The sequence below is a fragment of the Chionomys nivalis genome, chromosome 10 (assembly GCF_950005125.1).
Source record: "Chionomys nivalis chromosome 10, mChiNiv1.1, whole genome shotgun sequence".
In the NCBI taxonomy this organism is placed as follows: domain Eukaryota; kingdom Metazoa; phylum Chordata; class Mammalia; order Rodentia; family Cricetidae; genus Chionomys; species Chionomys nivalis.
The window spans coordinates 19,221,866-19,247,211 of NC_080095.1; the positions used below are offsets into that span (position 1 = coordinate 19,221,866).

Sequence of the window (25,346 nt, forward strand, 5' to 3'; positions counted from 1 at the left end):
AACGCCGGTGGACCAGCTTCAAGTACTCACACCAGCGAGTTCTCAGAATGAGTGAGGGGCCAGTGAGGTGGCTAAGTGGGTAGATCTGCATGCCACCAAGCCTAGCAACCTGAGCTCCTTGGCTTGCTCACACTCACTCACTCACACAATATAAACATAACAAAGCAGGAACAGACAGTGTTCGACATCAGTAACACAGCCTTCTGGCGGAAGAAGCCAGAACTTTGCAAACTTGTAGCAGCAGTTTGCTGCCTAAAGACTCTCTTGATGACACGGTGGTGACACCGACCCACACAATGATGCTGAACCAGACAGCACATCACAAGTGAATTCTCTACACTACTCAGTGACTGCATGCTTCTCAAGTGGCCTAAGGTGTTACCACAAGATCATCTACAGGGAAGGGGCCATTTGAATGTAGGACACAAGACTAAGAACCTGGCACATAGCCAAGCTGAAGGATGAGAGGTGGAACTGTCGGCAGACATGGCTCCATCAAAACCAGCTACCAGGCATGTAGCCAGACACTGAGAAGGTGGAAGCAGAAGAATCCTAAGTGAAGGCAGGCCTGGGTTACAGCAAATTTGAAGGCAGGCTATGTTGTAGAATAGAATATTTGTTCATCTATGTAAAGACGTGTTGCAGAAGAATTGTTTAACTATATAAAGATGTGCTGCTGTTTCACCTTGCCTACCTAAGACACCTGATTGATCTAATAAAAAGCTGCATGGCCAACAGCTAGGCAGAGAAGAGACAGGAGAGGCTGGTGGGCAGAGAGAAAAGGGGCCCAACCAGCCAAGGGGTCAACCAGACAGACAAGGAGGAAGCAGGAAAGCAGGATGGACAGTATTTAGATGAGGTAAACAAGCCTCGGGGCAACACGTATATTAATAGAAAGGGGTTCATTTAAGTTTAAAAAAAAGCTAGCTAGAGAGGAGGCAGAGTCAGGAGGATCACGAGTTCGAGGCCAGCCTGGGATACACATTAAAAAAAAAGCTAGCTAGAAACAAGCCTGAGCTAAGGCTGAGCATTCATAATTAATAATAAGTCTCCATGTCATTATTTGGGAGCTGGCGGTCCAAGAAGCCTGCTACAAGGCTGGGCTGCATAACACAACCTTATCTCAAAAAAAAAAACAGATATACAACACACACACACATACATACATGTGCTCTCAGAAACAAAAACAAGAACCAGGAATGCAGCTCAGTTGGCAGCATGATTGCCCAGCACGCACTAAGTTCTAGGTGTGATCCCCAGCATCACATAAAGCAGGTAGTGCATGCCTGCAATCCCAGCACACAAGATGATCTAATGGTTCAAGGTCAACCTGGGCTCCACAAGACCCTGCCTCAACAAAGAGTGTGGCAGATGGCTCAGCAGTTAAGAGCATTTCCTGACCTTGTGTAAGAGGTCCCGAGTTTGCTTCCCAGCACCCACAGCAGGTGGCTCACAACTTCTTGTGACTCCATCCCCAAGGGACCTGACACCTTCTCCTCTGGCCTCTATGGGCACCAGCACACACGTGCATATTCCCAGATAGACAGACAGACAGATATACACACACACACATAAATAAAATAGATCTCTTTTAAAAAATCTACAGACCCCTTCCTGCTCTTAGACATTGACTGTGGCACCGGGTCATGAATATGACAGTTGCGCCCGCCATTTCCAGCTTTCCAATCTGTGCTTTCCTCATCTGAACACAGCATACAGCTTTCAAACCTGGGCCACATGGACAGCTACTCTGGATCAGGAGAAATCCTGTGAGCCAGGAATGGGAAGAACTTCCCTCTGGTTCCCAGGCCCCCAGGTCACCTGATGGAGCTGGGGGCCCCCTCTAAGTCTTTGCACCTTTACCTCGGCATCCGAAATGCCCACCTGCCTGCCTGCAGACATTGGTACTGGAGTCAGAAGCCAGCAAGGCATCCGCCCTTGGATATTCCCTGGAGTAAGAGGGAAAGGTTAGCGCGAGGACAGGGAGAATGGCATTTTCACTTTCATGCTACGAACATCAGAAGCCATCCCACTGAAGCACTGCTTCAGGAAGCCTGGCATTAAGGCTGTCAGGCATCTCTCCACGGGACCACCCCTCCCTCTGCACATATCACAAAACCCTCGTCTCCACTACTCAGCGCCAGGCTCCCCAAAGTGATGATCTTTTAAATCATAAGGAAGAAAGAAAAACTGTCAGACACCCTAAAAATCTCATTAGCATTTAAAACTCAACAAAGTAACCTGGAAATTGTCCTCTGCCGGTCCCTAGTGACTTACTTGACAAATCCCCAAGACTGTCAGGCAGTCAAAAGCATCCTTCCTGACTATAGGGAGTATTACAAAAAGATGACTGCAATTTGGCCATCTAAAAGCAACATCTACTCATCTTCTTTTTAACAAAGATAAATGAAAAAAGAAAGCATTGTTAATAGAAAAAAATGGATCAGCCCGTGCTAATCACAACGTAAGCGGGCACATCACTTCTGTATGAGAAGGTACTCGGCTCTTTCAAATGAAGACATGGAGGGGAGTTGGGCTCGCTGAAGCCGAAGTGAGGGCAATGCTGAGCTCTGAGGTGTAGGTGCTACAAGAAAGCTCTAGAGCAAACCCATTTGGACCACCCTGGTTCCATCATTCCCCAGCTGCCTGACCTGGAGCAATGAGCCTTGCCTCTGAACTGCCCCTGCTGCAAAGCTGTTCCTGATTTTGGCACACACTCACTGGGCATTCATCTTTGCTAGGACAATGACAACCCCACCACCACCCCGTTACACAGACACATGCTGGCCCTTCTGTACTAGGGGTACAGTCCATATTGGGGATAGGATCGGTGCACCACCTGGTGTACTTGGAACAGGATACTCTGTCTTGAGGTACTGGGGCTCAATAGCTTCCGACCCAATAGAAAGCCAGCCTCTGCAGGATCTACAGATGCATAGCTTTGGCTCATACCTGAGTAAATCCAGTCTGGATGTTCGAGTTTTATGGCCCGACAGTTTAAAGGTGCTATATAGTGCGACTGGATCTACTGTGCCTCCTTTCGGAGTGAACTCTTACACTCTCTCCTCTCGTTTCATTGACTTCTGGGTTTTCTCTGGTTCTCACCGTATAGACTAGGCTGATCCTGAGCTCACGATCAGCCAGCCTCATCCTCCCAAGTGCTGGGATTATAGACATGCAATCACACCCCATATCCCTTTCAGTTTTCCCTGTTGGAGAAAAAAAAAAATCAGCATCAACTCTCAGAAGGTACAAAGTCACAGAACAGCTGAAGGCAAATGCATGGCTCTCTGTCACCCACCAGGTCCCACACAGGCTTCTGACATGTACAGGAAACCATGGCCTCAGGCTTCTGAGAAGGGTCTCCCTGGCAACTGACTCCGGTACTAGTAACCTCGTGGTCAGTGAACTGGAATCTTGACATGGTGGTACATGTTCTGGTGACACATGACTATTATCTAGTATTTGGGAGGCTGAGGCAGGACCGTGGTTCTGAGGCTAGCCTGAACCACACAGTGTGACCTTATCTAAACAAATAAATCCACAAATGTATTTGCTTATATTTTGTGTATGAGTATTTTGCCTGCATGTATATATGTGTACCACGTGCATGCCTAATTCCCTTGGAGATCAGTAGAGGGCAGATTCCCTGGGACTAGAGTTACAGTTGTGAGCCTCCATGTGGGTGCTGGGAATTGAGCTTCGATCCTCTGCAACAGTAGCAAGTGCTCTTTTCCTCTAAGCCAATTCGTTAGACCCTAAATAAACTTTTAACATTTACTTTGTCTCAATTCAGGTCTGAATTCCATGTAGTTGAATGAACCACCAGTAAGTCATTAATGACATATCTCCATGGTTTTTAATAGGTAAAGATAGTTGCCTTTGTCAGTTTTTTTTTAAAAAAAAACTTTTTCTGCAACTTTAATTTTCATGTGTTTGCTGTGCAAATGGACAGGCCAGTTCATCTCAAATTTTGCCTTGAAGACTGTGATTTGAAAGCGGAGACACATTTGTTTTTGTCCATTAAACCAAAAAGCCAGTCCTCCTCCTGAATGGGGCTGGTCTTTGTTGTGCCCTCATTGAGAAACACAAAATCCTCGGGGCTGGGATTGCAAAGCACACAAAACTGGTTCAGCCTTACCCATAATCCTTTTGCTCAGATGACAGGATTGATCTTCAAGAAGAGGAGGCTAAGAAGAGCCTGGGCCAAATGAATACTCCTTTCGAGGGTAACACCCAATGTGTTCAGCTCCAACGAGAATGAAGCTCACGCGGTATAGGAGATTTTGTGTTTGTTTTTGGTGGGGTGGGTCTGCAATCCATTGATCCACTTCCCCTCATTAACAACGCCCCAGACAAAATGTGCACTCAGACACATTTTGTCTGCAAAAACCATACAAGATCTGTTTTATAAAGCACAGACTTTATATAACCAAAGAGTGGGCAACTCATGCTGGGCACTAGGAACTCAAGATATTCTGAGCCTCTGTCGGAAGGTTTATATTATCCCTTAACCCTTGCTGCCTTGGGTCATCTTTCAGCAAGGTCTGTCCTTCAAATGCCTCCCCTAAATCTTGGCACTGTGAGTCTCTTTGCAAAGAGGGACCCTAGGAACCAAACTGCAGAGACGACTGTGGGGGGGGGGGCAGAGTAGGACAAAGGCGTGCTGGGAAGTCATTGTGCAGCTCTGAGGGGTCACAGAGAGGTTTACAGCTGGGGGAGAAAGGACGGGGCACCTCAGTGCTGTGTGCCTTGTCCAGGGGCCAGATGGTCTGTAAGCCAGAACAATCCTCGTCACAATGCATTGGAAAGGAACACCGTCAAGACGGGATTCCAAGAATCGCCAGCTGCACTTTCAGATTTCGGTCTGGACACATGCCCCGGCTGGCCTTCTTCAGCCCACAACCACCTATTTCGGTGTCTGTCAGGCACCTACATACTCTGTATTTCGGTGTCTGTCAGGCACCTACATACTCTGTATTTCGGTGTCTGTCAGGCACCTACATACTCTGTATTTCGGTGTCTGTCAGGCACCTACATACTCTGTATTTCGGTGTCTGTCAGGCACCTACATACTCTGGTGGAAACTGACGCAGCAAGAAGATGTCCTAGCTGCCCAGGCACCCAACGGAACTAACAGGCCTAAACTACCAAGATCGCATGCCATCCACCCCTCAGTTGAATCAAGGCAATGAACAGTCCGGTTTACTCTCACAGTGAGGACGCACAGCTGGGACAAGGTGACTTGAGGTGACAAGGCGAGTGGATGCAACAGAGACTGTATTCCCGGGGGTGTCAGATCAGAGAGGACAGAAACAGGCAGTCATGTGGCTCAAGAGAATCCCTGGTCCAAAACTGTATCTATGATTTAGTCCACTAAGGCTGTGCTGCTGAGGGACAGGACAGTCACCTGCCTAAGCTCATCTGACTGCATATGAGATGAGCCCCGTGAGAGAGCGGGGGCAGGATTCAGAGGCCCTTGGACAGGCATATCCGGATATAGAGATGGAGAAAGAAAAAATGTCTGGGTATGATGGCGTGTTTCTTTAATCCCAGCATTTAGGAGGCAGAGGCAGGTGGATCTCTGTGAGTTTGAGGCCAGCCAGGTCTACATAGTGAGACCGTGTCTCACAAACAAACAAAAACACTATGGTAAGAATTAATTTGCCATGCAACCAAATAAAGCATTTTTAAATCAATAAGTAATCATTGTCAATTAAATTTTCAAATAATGACAGGATAAAATGTGATGTTTTGATATACACATATAATGTTGAGTGATTAAATCTAATTAACACACCAATCACCCAAAAGCTCATCACGTTGGAAGTCGAGAACGAAGACGTGTTACTCTTTTAAAACATGCTAGTATTAACTGTGTATTAACCGCTATGTGGATTATGGCCACCAGACCAAGGTTTGTAGCTCACAAAACAGTCATTAAGATTACTTCCCTGAAGACTTTTAAGAAATAGGAACCCCAACATGTAGCACAGGAAACTGAGGCACATACTATAGGTGGTGGCTGATACAGTGAGTTAGGTGGTTTGTCCCGAGCAGGCATGTGACCAAGAGCCATCACTTTGGGGTTGATGTGCGGTGATCAGTGTTTATTTCCCCAGGCCTTTGAAGGCTGCAGCATGGAGATGCGTGTGGACTGGGAGACCCAAGCCCTCGGTTCATCGTCAATGGAAAACACCAACACCCGTCCCTCTGCAGGAATTCGGTGAGGGGGGCTGAGCCACACCCACAGAGCTCTGGACTGTGGCTGCCAAGCGCACGGGAAGAGTCAGAGTCCTCAGGCCACCCACCAGGCTTTGTTTACAGTGGACACACAGATTCCTGCTGAACAAAGCAAGAAAGAAGGAAGGGGCAGACGAATGCAGAATCCAGTGAGGTCAGTGGGACCTTCCCGAACCCTGCTTTCTCAGGATGACTGCCCTAGAGCACGGTTTCTTAAACTCCACCCACTCCAGAACCCTTGTCACCTGAGAATATTTTATATGACTCTAGGTAGACAGAACTATAAAACAGGAAAGAAAGTAAACATTTACTGATAATAAATCATAAAGAAAATGTTTGTTTTTTTTTGAGACTAGGTCTCACTCTGTAGCCTTGGATGACCAGAAACTTGCTTGGAAGACCTGGCTGGCCTCAAACCAACAGAGCCCCCTGACTCTGCCTCCTGAGGAAGAAATATATTTTAAAACAATTCTTAAACCAGGCGGTGGTGGTGCATGCCTTTAATCCCAGCACTCATGAGGCAGAGGCAGGCGGATCTCTGTGAGTTTGAGGCCAGCCTGGTCTACAAGAGCTAGTTCCAGGACAGCTAGGGCTACACAGAGAAACTGTCTCGAAAAAAACAAAAAAAAAAATCTTTGGTATACATATAATTTTACCATTTATTTAAACAGAAGTAAACTTGCTTTCTAATGAGACAGATACGTATTTATTTTTACTTGAAGAATAAAATCTTAACCTAAAAATTTGATACTTCTGGACATAAACTAACTTTTCAACATTCTTTTAGAGTTGGCTGATATTTCGATTTTATAATTGTCATTGCTGAGGGAGCCACTTCACATAAATATATCATACAAAACAACAGAAGTATGTTTAGGGCCATTTCAGAAGTTGTTTGGTATTTTATCCTAGTCCTAAGCCAAAATTCACTGAACAATTCTTTTTAATAAAATTCAAGTCAGCAACTCAAGCAACATTTAAAAATCCACCATGCAAGCACCGTGTCACACAAGGTGTATTTGCCCTTATGCTGGAGAAAGACGGCAGGAGGACGATGGAAGCCTTTGTTTCCCGTGAGCAAACCAGTGCAGGTCTACGAGAGCAGGAAGCTCCGCATGCCTCCTACAAACAGACTTGGACAGGAGCTGAGCGTCGCGGGCAGTGTTGGTCGGTGCTGAGTGGAGTGAGGACGCGCACAGTGCAGAGCTCTCCTGCCCTGTGCGTGTAACCAAGGCTTTCTACAAAGCTGTATGCTACACGCTAGTGGGCGTGGCCAGAAACACCTTGGACGCATTTGCTTTTTAATTAATTCGTGGTGGTTGTCCAATCAGCAGCCTTTCACTGCCGCCCGTTCTTCCATGAACCCCACGTTTGGTTATACAATGCCACATGGGTTGTAGCCTGCAGTTTAAAGAGTGGGGTTTTAGAGGATGCTATGTGACGGGTGATTGGTCCATGCCCTCATGGTTCCCCAGGGGCATGAGTCACCTAAGTGTTAGGTTTTAATAAAAATGTCGCTCAAGTATCGAGCCAGTGTCCACAGGTGAAGCAAATGGAGAACCTGTCTTGATCACCAGAGCATACTGGTCCCTACACTGCATACTCTTCCCTAAGCCACTGGGCCCTAAAATGCTCTGAATTCTGATTTAGACGTTCAGGTTCAAGTAGAGAACATGGAGCCGATACAGCAGAAAGGCCTAGGGTAGCACCCACGTCAAAGCTAGCTGTGCAGAAGGGCCTGGGTGTCACTTGGTGGTGACACACTTGTTTGTATGCACAGAACTCTGGCTTCCTTCTCCAGCACCACAGACAGAGCAAAACTAAACCAAACCCACACCATATGGACAAGTAGAACTAGGAAACTAAGAGGAAATCACTAGAAACCAGATAAACCACGTGTTTCATCTTCCGACTCTGAAACTGCAGGTGAGCAATGGTCAGGTTGACTCTGGAGATGTTGACTGGAACTCAAGATGTCTGAGGTGAACCATGGGTTGGGGAAGGGCCCAGCAAGCAGGTGGTTCCAATAAAGTAGCAGCATGCTGAGCGGGGCTCCACCCAAGCGCTGGCCCTGTCTTCTGTGTGGGCTGCTCTAATCTAAAGTCCGCAAAGGCTTCACCTCCTGGAAGCATCGCACCCAGTGGTCAGATGGAGAGGACTTAAAGACAGAGCAATGCAAGCCCCTCTCCCCAGGATGTTGTCTGAAGATAAAATCGAGTTTGACAAGAATCCACAGTAAGCATAAGATAAGGACATTGTTTTAAAAAGTTGCTGTGGGATAGTCGGGAGGCAGAGGCAATATGATCACAAGTTCAAGGCCAGCCCTGGCATCATGGTGAGGCTCTGACCTGGAATAAAAACTACAGAAAAGTGCTGGGGGTGCAGCTCCGTGGCAGAATGCCCTGGCTCCAAGAAAAAGGAAAACACAGCGAGATCCTATAAATAACTTAAGTTTTATCCAGAATTTTGAATGTTGGTGACCTTAAAACAAGGCATTATTATTTTATTTTTTTAGAAAAATCTAGGGTCTAAAAGGGAGAAGTCCCTCCAAATTGTCAGAATAAAAGATGTAATTTCCTATATCATATTTCTTTCTCCTGCCTGCCTTCCCTCCCTCCTTCTCTCTCTCTCTCTCTCTCTCTCTCTCTCTCTCTCTCTCTCTCTCTCTCTGTCTCTCTCTCTCTGTCTCTCTCTGTCTCTCTCTCTCTGTCTCTCTCTCTCTCTGACAGTGCCTTGCTGTGTACTCACACTGGCCTCAAACCCCTTATCCTTCTGCATCAGCCTGTGCTGAGAATTCAGTGTCCACAAGGCTCACATTTGTTGCTGTCACTGTTTTCTGGTTTTTTCCCCCCAAATACATAAGTAGATGGACAGAGCACTGCAGGTACAACACAGAGACCAAGGAGGCTTGGGACTGTTCAAAGAGCCCTGGGTTCTCATCGGGAGACTTGTTATCAGCAAGTGGCTGTTTGGCTAAGTGACTGGAAACACATCAGCATGGGCTTCTGTCCGAGAAATGTGATGAAATAGGATTCCGCTAACCTTAGATTTGGTTATAAAAAGTGAGTGACAAACCGATTTGGCGTGCCTTTTAGCTTCAGCCACTTGGGACGCTGAGGTGGGAAGAGCATCTGAATTCTGGAATTCAAGGCTAATGTGGACAACAAGAGAACCCATCGTGAAACCACCAGCGTGTGTGTGTGTGTGTGTGTGTGTGTGTGTGTGTGTACTACAGTGTAGACTGCTTTGCACTGCAGTTACATGGGATTGTATCTAAAACTGGTTGAAAATAAGCATGGCATCATTATTCAATAATGTCCTCGAGGAGGCCCTCCCCTGGCAAAGCACACAGAGCTTTGGGTACATGCTCTCACTAAATCCCTCCAAAGATGGAACAGATTACTGTCTGCTGCACACAGCTTAGCCTGCACTTAGAGGTCATGCTGAGCAAACACAGACAAACAATATAATAGATGCCACTTCTCACCAGGTGTGCATTCACACGTGTATGATCTGTGAGTGTGGGCTGTAAACACCAAGTCTGCTCCACAGTAATCAGGACTACTTGGTCATTGTGAAAATGCGTGCTAGGGCCTCATGTGATGAAGACAGTCTGATCGGGATCCAGCGTTCCCTCTGCCTCTCACAATACAGAGATAGCACAGCCATTTGAATAAGTTTAATATTGTTTTTCACTCAACAAGTATCCAGGGGGTCTGCACCACAGGCAAGGCTCATGCGGAGCAATGGGGATAGTCACATGAAGAGGCGGCATGGAGCATTTCTCTACGGAGATTCATTGCAAACCACAGGCTCTCCCCGCTAACCACAAGACAGAGTGGAGCCAGCACTCTTCAAGGGTATGTGAATGCCAGCTGGGAAATACGGGACGACCAGAAACCTGTGAGATCAGAGAAAGGTGCACCTACAAGGGAGGCTGAAACAGAGTTCTAAGGAATAGGCACCCATTTCAGAATAGAAACAGGAGAGTCACAGAGGTAAGGTATGACCACAGAGCCACGGCATTCTCGACACACACACTCAGGAGATCCGATAAAGGCTCCGAGTCCAACACTCACAGGATACCCACCATGGGTACTGGGAACACGGACAAGTAAACCCAGTTGACAACGTTCCGGGGACACCTACTTGCAATAGCCAAGACAGGACAAAGGCCACACTCGTTAACTGTTAGCATTCTCATCCTCGAAAACAAAGCGCCGTCCCTTGAGGGTACTCCACAGTCCTTGTTCCTGTCCTCAGCATGGGGAGACCGACTGTGTGGGCCGCATTGGTAGGCCTCCCTTTACCCAAGTTACACCCAGCAGGTGGAAAGAGGAGAAAAATGAAGCCAGGAAGCTAACTTCTCAGCTTCCCATGTGAGGTCACATGCGTCAGCTTGCCATGCCTCCATCCACGCAGTTCTATCTGAAGCAGGTCAGACAGGTCCAGGGGCCATCTGCACCAGGAGTGGGCACTGTTCTAACTCTGGCCGCACACACCCTCCCTCAGCCTTGCTAAGTGTCTCTATCAAGAGTCCCTTAAGTGGCCCAGCTTGAGGTTCCGTTCTTCATACCTAGACTCTGCAGAATCTCCTCACTGAATCCCCGGAACCACCCGGCCTTGTTCTAGCCAAGGAATGTGAGGTCAGGAAAGATAAGCGGTTCTCGGGGCTCACGGGAATCTCAGCAGTGCAGGACAAAGCCTGGATGGAACCCAGCCCCACCTATCTCCATAGACCATGCTCCCAGCCTCTGCAAAAGTCATCTGTGGTCAGTCACAGAGAAGGTTCTAGACAGAACACACGTCATCTTCTGTGCTAATTCCCAAGGATTATTCATTTGGGGCACGAGCCCCTTATGCCAGCTTATCTCTTTAAATGGCCCTGAAAACTGGAAGCACCAATCAGTGTCAGAAAATTGTGCCAACGTGCAAAAGCAATCTTTAAAAAAAAGAAGAAAGAAGAAGAAGAAGAGGAGGAAGAGGAGGAGGAGGAGGAGGAGGAGGAGGAGGAGGAGGAGGAGAAGAAGAAGAAGAAGAAGAAGAAGAAGAAGAAGAAGAAGAAGAAGAAGAAGAAGAAGAAGAAGAAGAAAGAAAGAGAAAGAAAGAAAGAAAAAGAAAGAAAGAAAGAAAGAAAGAAAGAAAGAAAGAAAGAAAGAAAGAAAGAAAGAAAGAGAAAAACTCAGAGATATTCCAAGATTGCAGCCCAGATCCTCCCTGGTCCCGGCTCATACATCTGCTGTTTCCTTTCTTAGTGTCTGAGCTAGCATAGAGAGAATGCATACTACTGGATACTGGATCAGAAAGCAGATGTTAGGGGATTTCTTTAGCAGACATGCATCCCTCATCAGCTTTCCGCACTGCTAAAATTTCTGTCTGTCACCCAGCCCCAACTCCCAGCCCAGCTCAGACCCCTATCACCTCCCCTTAGTTAGCCAAATAGCCTTTGCTACTGCTAGATGGCTGGATAAAACAGGCAGGTCTCAGAACCAGCATGTCCCATGTCATCCCTGAGTGTGGCCTCAGCCTGGCCTGAGTTAGGAGATGAAGCTCATTTACCGCTGAGAATCCAGAGGTGAAACTGCAGTCTTGCATAGGCCGAGCAGAGGTGCATGCGTGTGAGCATGCGTGTGAGCTAGCGCATGAGTTAGCACACACAAGATGTGGCATGTGACAACCAGAATGCATGGGTGTTTGTCCCACTCCACACCAGATGTTAAGTCTTTAGCTGGACACCTGGTTTGGAATCCCATGGCTTCAGGAGAACAGTGTTTTTTGAAGGGCTCCTGAAGGAAATGAACCATTTACAAAAAGACAATGGTACATCATTGCACTCACCCGAGTGTCCAAAGTCTCAGGGACCAAGTAGAATGGCCATCCTGGGAAGGTGGGTGGGCAGGGGAGAGAGGGGCCTTATTCAGTGGAGACAGAGTTGTAGCTTCGACGATAAGCAGAGCTCTCGTAGACAGATAGGGCCTGAATGACCTCGTGTCCTGAGCCAAGTACACAAACATGTTAAGATGGATGGTTCTAGGGGTTTGCCGCAGTGACAATTTTCTCTGGCTGAGAAAAGCTGGAAGGTAGATAGAACAAGGTGAGAAGAGAAGCTTAAAGCTGGGAGAGAGGTAAGAGAGACGGAAGCTTCAACTACAGAGGCGACAGCAGTGACCAACAAGGGACGGCCCACCTTGGCTTTCTCCTGCTTTGGTGGCACTGGGGACAAGGACTGTAAGCCATGGCCTGTCCCTTCTTTTTTGTTTTTTTGGTACAGGTACAGAAGCCAGGCCCTCGCACATGGCAGGTGGGTTCTGACCCAGCTACAAGCCAAGCCCAGAGTTCTAAAGCTTTCTGAGCACATTAAAGCTCCCACACTTTTCCACCCTGAAAAGACACCACACAGTGGCTGAGCCGACGGGCTGTCCTCTAGCCTTTCCTAGGCTCGCTGGGGGTTGGGGTGGGCAGCAAGACAGCTGTGCTGAATCACATCTGGCCTCAAGAGGGTTCCCCACGGTGTGCAGTGGAGTGGGTTCTGAAGCATGAGGAGACAGCAGTGTGAGGACGGGCTGGGCCAGGGTTGCAGTAAGAAAGAATGTGTGCAAGACAGCCATGCATGGTCAGAAATTCCCAGAAGGACAAGTGGCTGGGCCCAGGGCTTCTGGAAGGAAAAGGCTGCCACTGGCCAGTGGGGCAGAAGGAAGGACAGACACTGAGCTCTGCTGAGCCTGGGTGCCGTCCTAAGGCTCAAGCTGGAAGACTTTTCAGAATTCAGAGATAAGCGGGGTTTCTATTTTAAAAGTGCTAATCAAGTGTGATTTAAAAACAAACAACAACAACAAATATGTGGTCTCAGTTGTCTTCATTTGTTTTTCTGTCACCAAAACACACCACCACAAATTGGTGGGGGTATAAAGAAAAGAGGTTATTTTGATTCACAATCTGGAGGTGCAAGATTGAGGGGTTCCACAGAGTGACAGCCTCTTGCTGGCAGAATCCCAAGGCAACTTAGGGCATGATGTGATAAGACACAGGTGGTGTGTGAGTGTGTGTGTGTGTGTAAGTGTGTGTGTATATGCATGTGTGTATACATGTGTGTGCATATGTGCATGCATGGGTATAAGTGTGTGTGCATGTATGTGTATTGTGTATGCATATATGTAAGTATATGTGTGTAGCATGTGTGTAAGTGTGTGCATGCATGTATATAAATGTATGTGTGTACAGGTGCATGTGGAAGGGGTGTGTGCATGTATGTAAGTGTATGTGTGTATTTTGGGGGTGTGTGCATGTATGTGCATGCATTTATGTAAGTGTATGTGTGTGTTTGTATGTAAGTGCATGTGTATACATGTATGTAAGTGTGTATGCATATGGGGGTGTGCATGTATGTAAGTATATATGTATTATACATGTGTATGTGTGCATTATGTAAGTGTGTATTCATGTGTGTGTATGTGCATATGTGTGCATGTCTATGATTGTTTCTGTGTGTGTCCCTCCCTCCTCATTTTAAGACTCGATCATAGGACTCCACGCTAACAACCTCAGCTAATTCTAATTACCTCTCAAAGGCCCCACCTCTAAACACCACCATTACATCACCTTTCCACCCTCTGAATGCATCATGATGGAGAACGAATTTCAGCGCATGAAGCCTTGGGAACAGGCATGCCCAACAATATCCATATCCAGGCCTGCTGTACCAAGGTCTGCTGCAGCACACCAGGCGACAGGCAAGCAGGGCTGTCTGGGTAATGTGGTTGTCAACTATTTCACAGCAGAAGCCATCTCCCCAGTCAGTCTAGCTGCTGACCCGTCTCCATCAGACATGACCCAGACACTGGAGCCAGAGTGCTCAGGCTCAAACCCCAGTTCTAAGCCTCACCTTGAGCAAGCTTAATACGTTGCCCCCATCTCCGCGTCAATCAAAACGGACACAGCTAGAGCAGAAACTCCAGAGATGTGAGTGCCAGCCAAGAGAATGTTTGCCGAGTGTGCAAATAAACACCTGATGCTCAGGGGCACCCTCCAGAACAGTGGGGCTGCTCGCTCCTGCCCTGCTAGATCTGCACACAAACACACACACACACACACACACACACACACGACAACATGGTCCCTACCTTCAAAATGCCCAACCTCTGCTTGGGAAACAGTCACTCTACGGTGTTAGATATGATTAAGCACACAGTGTGATCGGAACACATTCTTACACCACCAAATTATGTCACCTAGACAGAGCACGCTCAAGACAGGACAGAAACAGCACAGTAAGCAGATCTTAACGCCTGGGAGAGGTGAGCGTGCACTCACTGTTCCTCTCTGCGGCACTGACCTGGTAAAGCCCTGCCAACCTCCATGGTTGTGTCTCTATTAGACCGCTGCCCTCCCTAGGGAGTGGCTGCCACGTTTTAGGCATGGGTGTGGTGTGCTTTCCAAAAGACTCCACAGCTTGCAGAACATCACTAAGTGCGGTTGCTGAGCCTTTTCCAACTGTGATTCCCACAGCCGGGGCTAAAATGTCCTGTAAGTGCTGTAGCATGAGAGTCCCGACTCCACTGAATCACCTCCTGAAGAATGTAAATCTCTTGATATGTCATTTCTTTGGGGGAGTGATGTTTAAGTCAAATCCTTTTTACTGGTAAAAAGTCTGGCTTTGCCAGGAGCCACTTCCTTACGTCAGTTCCTTTGTCGGAAAATAATGGCTAAGGCTGCTCACCACCATATGCTCTGGCGCTGACCTAAGTGACAGCGGCCAGCTAGTGCTGTCCCGTAGGAGAGTGCTGGAGAGCTCAGACTCGTCACCCTACATTCACGATCTGGGTTGGTCTTCTGAATGCCCATGTCTACTGGCTCTCCGGGGAGCGGGGATTGCCTGAGGACACACACTCCCATGTCTTCAGGGAGGCCCTGAGGGACAAGATGCCCCACTCAGACCTTTTGGCCTGGTCTGTTCAGCACCTCACAGACCAACACTGACCCATGATCTGCTCATCCACCTGCCTCTGCCTTAGAGGAGTCAGCCCAGGTGCTGTCCCGCCTCCCTCTGACCCTAAGTGCAGATGATGTCACCCACTCTAGCCTCTGGAACCCCACCCGTCCTGCGTAAATTACCACAGCCTCCCCTTGGATTTAGCCTCAGGCTCCCCGTCCACTTTTGCTTGCTCTTCCAGCCTACCCTCTCCACTGTTCCAACAGTGACCTTTCAGAACTGAAAATCCAACCAGGGTAGGTGACTGCCTCTAAAGCCCAGGCTGAGGCAGGAGGATCACATGGAAGCTGAAGTTCAAGGCCAATATGGACAAAATAGAGAATCTCTATTTCAAAAACAAAGAAGAAGAAAAGAAAGAAGAAAGAAGAAAGAAAAGAAAAAGAAAGAAAAAGAACAATTGGAAGTCTGTTCAAGTCATCCCCTACTCAACATTCTCCTGTCTTCTTCCAGCTCCTGGGAATACTCAGCACAGAGGCCCCACTCCACTCTGCACCCTGAGTTACCTGCAGCCTGCCCAGATCTGGATGCCCGCCCCCCCCCCCCCCGACTCCTGTTACCCCAGCAGTGAGTGGGACTAACACCTGCAGCACCTCCCACGGTCCCTAGACTTCTCCGCACAGGCCACTGGTCACTAAATAACTGAAAACAGTGTTGACATTTTACTCCTGATAAGCACAGTAGGGCTTCCTAAAGGCCAGGGCAGGAGGGCCCAGCGGGTCACTGGAGCCTGGGAACAGTGTGACAATGGGCACAGTGGGGTCCTACATTCTTGTGGCACACAAAGGAAATGCATGGAGGGGACTGAGGCTTGAGGCAGGAGCAGTGGTTAGGGCAGACCCTCCAAACCAACCATACCCTGGGAAACAGGCAAGAGCTGAGCTAAAGCAGAAGGGTAGAAGGCAGACGTTCCAGAAGACTCCACGGAGCCAACGGAGATGTGAGGCTGGGAACAAAGAGCCTTCTGTGTGGAGGGAGACCACGCATTTAACATTAGGGGGTGTGTTATGTGTGTACTAGTCTGTGTCTGTGCATATGTGCCTGTGTGTGTTGTGCATATGTCTCTGGGCATATTATATGTGTTCATGTCCATGTCAGGGCATGTGTATGCATTATGTGTGTTCATGCCCATGTCTGTGCATGTGTGTGTATGTGTGTACATGTCCATGTCTGTGCATGTGTGTGCATTATGTGTGTTCATGCCCATGTCTGTGCATGTGTGTGTACATGTCTGTGCATGTATGTATGTGTGTACAAACCCATGTCTGTGCATGTGTGTACATGTCCATGTCTGTGCATGTGTGTGTTATGCATGTACACGTCTGTGCATGTATGTGTATTATGTGTGTACATGCCCACATCTGTGCATGCATGTGTTATGTGTGTACATGCCCGTGTCTGTGCATGCATAGAGGGGGGCAGAGATCAAGATCAGGTGTCTTCCTCAGCTGCTCTCCACCTTCTTTTTGAGAAAGGGCCTCTCACTGAGCCTGGAGCTGGCTGATTAGACTGGTGGTAGTGAGGACGCTCTGTCTCTGATGCCCAGTGCTGGGATTACAGAAGCACACTGTCATCCATGCCTTTTTTACATGGGTGCTGGGGATCCAAATTCAGGTCCTCATGCTTGCATGACCAGCACGTTCCCACCAAGCCATCTCCCCAGCTCTGTATTTAGCACGCATGTTGCACTGAGCACACTGCAGGTGTGCACTGGAAATCAGCTTAGCCTGTCAAGTAGCCTTTGGACCTTCTCCAGCACAACAGCCCTGAATAGCGTTAAGCTGCCAAAGCCAAAGGCCGAAGCTGGGAATCCTTGACTGCGCCCAAGAGGCCGTACCTCCTGCAAAGGGTGCAAGGAGCGGAGCACACCATGGGCCCTGGACCACACTCCAACACAATCGCCACCTTTAAGGGCCTGTGGCCCCCAGCTGGTTCTCTCACCCTCTGACCACAAAGCCCCCGTAGGGAACTTCCTTTGAGAAGACTCCAGGTTCTGGTCTTGGTTCCCCTGGCCTCCGGCCATCACATACATCATAGGTCAGACTGCTCTCATCAGTGAGAGTCGTTATTCAAGGCCAATGGTTGAAATGTTTTCCAAAAAGTTAGCAGGATAAAGAAAGATCTCAGAAGTCCAGGATACACTGTGAGCACGTGGTTTTCCACACCGACGGTGTTTTTACAGACAGGTACAGTTCTGGTTTTCATCTCTGCAGGTGTGGGGGGGACAGGGGTAGCTGAGACAGGAGCTCACAGCTTAGGCTGACCCGAGCTCAGACAGAACTAAGCTCCTGGTTACAGACAGAATTAAACTCCTGATTGCCCTGCCTACGACACGCTGGGATTACAGGATAGTCTGCCACCTCGCCCACCTCCGATCTGATTCTTAAATGAGTAATAAATACTATGCTTTTAAAGAAAAACAAACAAAAATCTCTCTCAAAGAATCACTTCTTTAGAGGAAATATGCTGTCTGCTGACCAAACCGAAGACTCTCCCAGTTTACATGAAGAGTCCTGCTCGTACCAGATAATAAATGAGTCTGTGAGTTGTCAGGAGCTACGGGAGGGTTCCTAACATGAATAATTACATAGAATGGAGCATGGATAACAGACTTTTATTCTTTTTTATTACGATCTTTCTGGAAGCATTCAGACCGCCTCCCCAATATTAGAACCTGCCTCCCCTCTCCTGGCTGAGCCCAGACTGCAAAAAGGGTGACTAATTGTTCTTTAAAGAAGATTTTCTCAGCCTGGCAGTGGTGGCGCACGCCTTAAATCCCAGCACTGGAGGCAGAGGCAGGAGGATCTCTGTGAGTTTGAGGCCAGCTTGGTCTACAGAATGAGTTCCAGGACAGCCAGAGCAGTTAACACAGAGAAACCCTGTCTCAAACAAATAAACATTCTAATTACAAAATGGAGCAGATTGTGGGTTCTTGGAGAGAATGCCTTTCTTTGGTGTGCGCAAGGTTTTTGGGTGTCATTTCCTATATTGTCAGCAATGCAAGTTTTTAGGCAACTAGCTTCAGGGCATGAACAGGCCGTAACAGCAGAAACAAAGGCATTATTGCTCTTTTCTCATTCACACTGCAGCCAACTCTTTCTTCCACAATTAAAAGAATGTGTGAAAGGGACTCACATCATCTCGGGTACAAATAATAACCAACCAATGATCACTTTTCAAACACAATTTGGGGGATTTTTTTCCCACCCAAACCCTTGGGCTTGTTTATAATGTCATAAAGGCTTGTGGTTCACTTGTAAAATAGATTCCTTGCTGGGTGGAGGGCCTGCACAGCAATTAGGAGTCTTCCTGGAGGCAGGGCACTCACTCTGCACGTTCCCATAGAGGCTTCCTTCTGCTGTGCCACCACAGACACAGCCTACCCACCTACACCGGAGTTCTGCCGCAGCATGAGAAAATGAAAAATCAGGAAGGCTTGGAGACGCCGCTTCGTGTCCAGCTGGTTCCCTTAGGAGTTCCCAGAGCTTTTAAGTCCGTATTAGTCATTTTGAAAATTTGACCACAAGACAGTCACCAGTATCACAAATTTCAGAAGTGACTAAGATTATCATTCAAGAGCTGCCAAGAAGGCTCAGCTGGAAAAGGTCCTTGTCACTAAGCCTGATGACCTGAGCCCAGTTCCCAGAACCCACACAGCGGAAGGAGAGATTCACTCCGGGAAGCTGTCCTCTGCTTTCCGTTCATATGCCGTGGCAGAGGCACAAAACACACATGCACATGCAAACATGCACACACATGTAAATAGAAATGTATTTTAAATTTTTCAAATATTATTATTAAATCGCTGTTAATTTTTTGGGGGGTGGGCTCTTTTGGAACTGAGTGTCTCTGTGTAGCCCTGGCTGTTCTAGAACTCACTATGTAGGCCAGACTCAAACTCATAGAGTGCCTGCCACTCCCTCTGGAGTGCTGGAATAAAAAGGCATGTGTCACCACTGCCAGGCTCACTGTTAATTCTTAAAGCAGAAATAAACGGAAATTAAATTTCTGTCTGGATGCAGTGGTGCGCTCCTTTAATTCCACACTCAGGAGGAAGAGACGAGCAGATCTCTGAGTTCAAGGCCAGCCTGGTCTATGCAATGAGTTCCAAAACAGCAAGAGCTACACGGTGAGACTTACATAAAACAAACAAACAAAACAATTCCACATTTCAGAGTGAGAGAAAACTATTCTCAGTAGCGGGAAAGATCATTCCCCAGTGATTCTGAAATCTGAGCAGGCAGGTCAAGGAAGCCTGACTGGCTGTGGTCAGGTAAGAAGAGAAGACACTGGCCACCTTGGGAAGGTAGGAGGCATACTCTGTCCACACAAGTTCCAGGAAATCTGGCAACGTCTTTCTCAACACTTCCTTCAAAGGCAAGAAGGAAAGTGAAGGCTGTGGGTAAAGGTCGTGCCCTTTAAACCTCCACAGTGCCTCCACTCTGAACTGCCAGTGATGCTGGCATCGCACATAGCACAACACAGGTTATATTGGCTTGTAATTTGATAGAACACTGCCTATAGAAAGAAATTCCTCAAAAAATGTATTAACAGTAAGGAAATAAAGGCAAGAACTTTGCCATAATCATGCGAAACACAAGATCTCTAGGTAAAACTAGAGGCAATTATGTTATAGGACAATATCATCTCAGACTGGACTGTTAAGGTGATGTGTCTGGCTCCACTTAAAAATCATGCCAGGGGACCAGCAAGATTGCTCAGCACCTGCTGCCAATGACCCAGTTTTCATTCCCAGGACCCACATGGTAGAAGGAGAGAACTGATCCCAAAACATGACTTCTGACTTCCATATGGGTACCAAGGTGTCCCCAACAACCCCACACAAATAATACAAGCATAATTTTAAAAAATAAGCATGTCAGAGCTGACTGCAATGACCCGGGCTGGCCCCTGTCATCACACCACTTGAGATGTGGGCACGGAGGTTCAGGTTCTATTCAGACTGGACTACACCAGGAGATGCTGTTGTCCAAACCACACACACACACACACACACATTCACATACACATACACACACATACACACACACACGTACACAATCACATACACACACTCACACACACGTACACACTCACATACAAACACACACTCATGTATATACACACACACTCTCTCACACACACTCATATACACACACACATACATATAAGACAAAAAACAGAAGCAACATATCTTGAGATTCACATTTACCTGTAACAAGTTAAAAAAGGAACACAGACAAAAAGAAGCAGGTGTAGGTGACACAAACCAGGAAAATTAAAGGTCTAGAACCGCAGGAAATGAGCAGTCTTCCTGCCTGTCTGCCTTTCATTTGTTTTGGTGTTTGCTTATTTGTTTTGTTTTCAGAAAAGATCTCTCTATCCTGTCCTGGAACTCACTCTGACCTCAGACTCACAGAGATTCACCTGCCTCTGCCTCCTAAGTCCTGGGATTAAAAGCCGTTCCACCACTGCCCTGCAAAATTTTTTGTTAAATGTTTAGCCAAAAGAAGAGTCTAAAAGAACCTTTCATGGGCTTCAAAGACAGGTTGACTCACTAAATTTGACTGTTTTAAAAAGCAGATTAAATTTGATTGTTATGGACCTAGGCAGCAAACTGGGGGCCAAATTTTGGCGACATAAAGGACTTGATGGTCTGAGCTGTCCAAAGGAGGAAAGGGTCTCCGAGGGAGTGGTGAGCAGCAAGCAGCCACACAGACCTGCTCCAGCACCATGGGGGCAGAGGCAGGACAAGAGGGCTCCCTATTTCAGTAACATCTGTCCCAATCACCTTTGAGTTTCTGGGTCGACCTGACTTTGGAGAATCAGCTCAAAGGCCTAAGAAAACAATCAAGGAAATGAGATTGCCTGCCCAGCAAGGGTGGTGCTGACTCACTGGTGAGTTGACAGACAGGAATATCTAAGGACCTACAGGCACAAAGCAGGGCCATTCTATTTCCTTCCCTCTTCATTCTCTTTCGGATCTTACTTGTTTTATCAGCGAATGTAAGAAAAGGAGCTTGATAGTTAGATATCAAGAAATTCAAATAGTCTCATCAAAATATTAAACCCAGCGTCACCACATGAGCCAGAAATTCCATTCCGTAGTATCTGCCCCTCAAAAGTAAGAACATATGTCCACACAGAGTGTGTGTTAATATAGCATTATCCATAACAGAAACAATTTAGTCTCAATGAGGCCATTATTGTGCATAATTAATATATGGCAATTAAAAATATCTTTAGGGGGCTGGAGAAATGGCTTAGCAGTTAAGAGCCTGAACTTTCAGAGGGTCTAGGTTCAATCCCCAGCACTCATATCAGACAGCTCAGAAACGGCTACAAAACTCCAGCTGTAAAGCTTCCATAGGCACCTGCAGTCATGGGCACATACCCTCAACAGAAAGGCACATATGCATAATTAAAACACAATCTTTTTAAAAATGTATTTAAAAAAAAAATACCCAGAACCCACAGAACCAGGAAGTAGGTGGTTAGGGGCTAGGGAAATGGGGTACTATGGGTACTTTTGGTGTAATAAAAATGTTTACTTCCCAGCACCACAAAAATGAACACAGAAAATAAAATAAGGTTTGGTAGATGGTTCAGTAGTCAAAAGTGCTTGTCTTCAACACAGATGACCTGAGTTTCATATCGGGCACCCACATAGTGGAAGGAAAGAACATACTTCCTCAATTTGTACTCTGGCCTGCACAAGCACATGAACACCACACACACACACACACACACACACACACAGGATACATAAATAAATGTGATGAAAATTAAAAATAAATAAAACAATAAAAACCTTTTTTAAAAAGATAACTATGGTTCACTTTTCAAAACACTGCTACCATTACAGCATGAAAAAGAAGTTTGTGGGACCAGGCAGATGGCTCAGTGGGTAAACCATGCAAGGATGAGGACCCGAGTTGGAATCCCCAGAACCTACCATAAAAGTTACTTAGGTACAATGACACACATCTGTAACCCCAGAGCCTGAGAGGCAGGGTGATGTCACCACCTAGCCAGTCTAGCCCAAACAGCAAGCTCCAGATTCGGTAAGAAAGACCCTATCTCAAAAGTGATAGAGACACAGACACTTCATACACATATGTACAGATGCACACATATGTACAGATGCATGCACCTGCACCCATATGTGCACGCATGCACAAACACACACACACACACTTCAGAACTTCCTATTTATCAGCCATTAGAAACCAAGTAGAGGGGAGAACAGGAACAAAGTTGAGAGGGGAGATTAGGAATCTCATTGCTAAGGGGAGTTTCTCTCACTGGTGTGTCATCTTCCGCCGTGTCTTGTCACATGGCCATCCAGTTGGTAAGTGTGTGTTGCCTCTTCGTCGGCTGATACAGTACAGCCACAGAATGTTTGAGTCCCTGTCATTCTTGAAAGCATGAAGAGAGCTGGACATAGGAAAATGTGTGAGCTCACGTATTATCCTGCTGGGATCGGGCCATGGAGATGCAAATCTCTACTTTAAAAGGCAAGAGGGCCGGGCGGTGGTGGTGCACGCCTTTAATCCCAGCACTCTGTGAGTTCGAGGCCAGCCTGGTCTACAAGAGCTAGTTCCAGGACAGAAACCAAAAGCTACGGAGAAACCCTGTCTCGAAAAATCCAAAAGAAAAAAAAAAAAGAAAAAAGCAAGAGGACTCTCTTCCCAGTGCCGTTGGGAAATACTCAAATGCTTCCTTAGTTCTTCTTGAGATGGCTTCTCTGCGACCTGCTGCTTCAACTGAATCATCGCAGTAATTAACCGAATGGCACTCATTTATATTTTCAGTTAACGGAAACTTACTGAATAATTTCACACCAACACATCTGTTGCCTAAGACATCCCTGGATAACAGCTGTTTCTGTCCCCCAAAGTCTCTTTGGTTCTAAACTTTGGTCATTAAGGTAACCCAAAGAAGAATTAGCCACTGTGGAGTCAACTCTTAAGGGAAGCAGATCGACAACTGTGTGTGCTGTTCAAAGTGCCAGGATTGTTTGATTTCAAAGCTATTTCCTTCAGGTTGTCTCCGCTCCAGCATCTAAGACCTGGGTTCACCTTCCAGCATCCTCACTACCAGCCAAATAGCATACCAGCATCCCTGAGCTGGCAGCCAACAGAAGGCAAGAGACCAAAACACTCACAAGTAAACCAAATTCACGACAGAACTAAATAACCTGGGTCCCCCACCACAAAGCACTGCCCCAGTAAAATCCCAGTCCCCATTTTCATATTCAAGATCACACCACCCATCACAGGCCCACATGTGGGACTTGGAAAGGCTTTGTGCCTGGGTGTCACTTCTTTGGAGCCTCATGCCTTCCACAGCCAACGTAAGAATTCTACCAGAACCATGCTAAAGGTTACACCTACCTTGGACAGCAAAAGTAGCTGTTCAGACATGATGGATTATCAGACAATTAAGGAAACTATTCAAAGAGCTAATTGAAGAATCTATTCAACCTACCCGGGAGCAAAAACATTCCCATGAGTCTATACTCTAAAGTACCCCAGTGGCCAGTGGAATACCAAATGCAGTCTATCTGCCCCATGTGAGAATTATAAGCTGAAAAAAATCTAAGTATATGCAGTCATTTTTTAAAAAGTAAATCAGTATATTGACTGAGTCAACACATTAGCTCCTCTTATCCACTCAGAGACAGCTCGGGTTCGCAAACAGGTGTTACCAACAAGAAATGCCCCCCAGATGACAATCACAACTGCAGTTGTTAAAGAGTCTAGAATTCAAAATTTATTCTGACCATGCTTGACCAAATCCTTTAAAAACCATATTTCCCCCTTTAATTTCCCCCTTTAACAAACTTTTGGAAAAGCAATAGCTCCCAACATGCAAAAAAAAAAAAAATGTGGTAAACTTTTGTGCATGAATTATCGCACACCATATTTTGATAAAATATGCATGCAGAGTGCGGTGAAAATCGTTGCCAACCCCGCTGGAGAGACTACAAAATCTTTACAGCATGTTTGATTCTATATGTTTTAAGATGCCATATTGGTAGTGATGTATGCTTCCTTTCTGCAAAAACTGCCACACACACACTCTCATACACACGGGGAAAAAAATCTATGACTCCATGAACAAAATAAAAATAAATAGGTATAACACTTTAAAGTCAGGTCCACCCCGGTTCTAGATCACATTAAACCATGATGATTCCATCCAAGTGGCCCCAGAAGGATTCTGGAGATCCATCTGCAGCCAGCCCTGCGTGCATCCTAAAAGGGTTTTGTTCCGGCAGTGATTTGTTTGCTGAGTTCTGCATCCAGCACTGTCCAAACAGATGTGAGTTTGGAAGCGAAAGAGCAACACGTCCCCCAATGCCGAGGTTACCCGGGCCTCCCGGCTCCCGGGCTCCCGCGCGCGCTTTCTGTAGCTGCATCCGCTGGGGCTCCGGGAGCCACAGATCCGCCCGCACCGGGAGCCCCGGGGGTGGGCATCGGGGAGCCCGCAGCCGGGGAGAGGCGCGGCCCGCGGCCCCAGCACAATGCGCCGGCGGGAACCCGGGCTACTTGGCGCGGCCTCGCCCGCGGCCCGGCCTGGCCCTCCCGCTCGGTCCCCGTGCCCTCGTCTACCCGCCCGCGCTCACCGTTGCAGAACTGCAGCAGCGAGGACGTGTCGTACAGGCTGCTATAGCTGGAGAAGCCGTCCTCCATGCTGAGGCCGGGCCGCGCCCGCTCCGGCCGCGCTCACCCACACACTGCGCCCTGCCGAGCCGCCGCGGCGCTGGCGCTGGGGCCGGCCCTGCTGTGGCTGCCGCCGGTCACCATGGCAACCCGGGCCCGCCGCCGCAGAAAACTAGCACCCGGCGCCCGCGCTGCCCGCGAGGGGGCGGCCTCGGTGGCGTGGCCGGGAGGAGACGTGGCGGGCGGGGCGCAGAGCTGGGCGCGCCTGGGTCCCGCCTGGGTCCCCGCCCTGGTCCCTCCCTGGTCCTTGCTCCTAGGATCCTCAACCAGAAGACTCCTAGGAGGTGCGGGACAAAAGACGAGAAGGCGAGAAAATGAGGGACGCTTGCAGTCCGTCCCGGGACATCGGGGACCCTCTTGCCCACTCTCTGTCCCCCACGCGCTGTCCC

The 25,346-nt window shown here is 47.6% G+C and overlaps 1 protein-coding gene across 4 annotated transcripts in view; it reads right to left on the minus strand.

Annotated features, from left to right (window-relative positions):
• The window catches only part of Eml1 (EMAP like 1), a 157,937-nt gene that overhangs the window by 82,511 nt on the left and 50,080 nt on the right, over positions 1-25,346 (minus strand). The window contains exon 1 of one of the 4 annotated variants that reach the window (XM_057782212.1): positions 24,861-25,201. The exons of 2 other annotated variants lie outside the window; for them this stretch is intronic. In XM_057782212.1, the coding sequence (XP_057638195.1) occupies positions 24,861-24,927 (67 nt within the window). In that variant the 5' untranslated portion in view covers positions 24,928-25,201. Of the gene's footprint in view, positions 1-24,860; positions 25,202-25,346 lie in introns of those variants that run through there. One more of the 4 variants, XM_057782214.1, reaches the window with a different exon arrangement.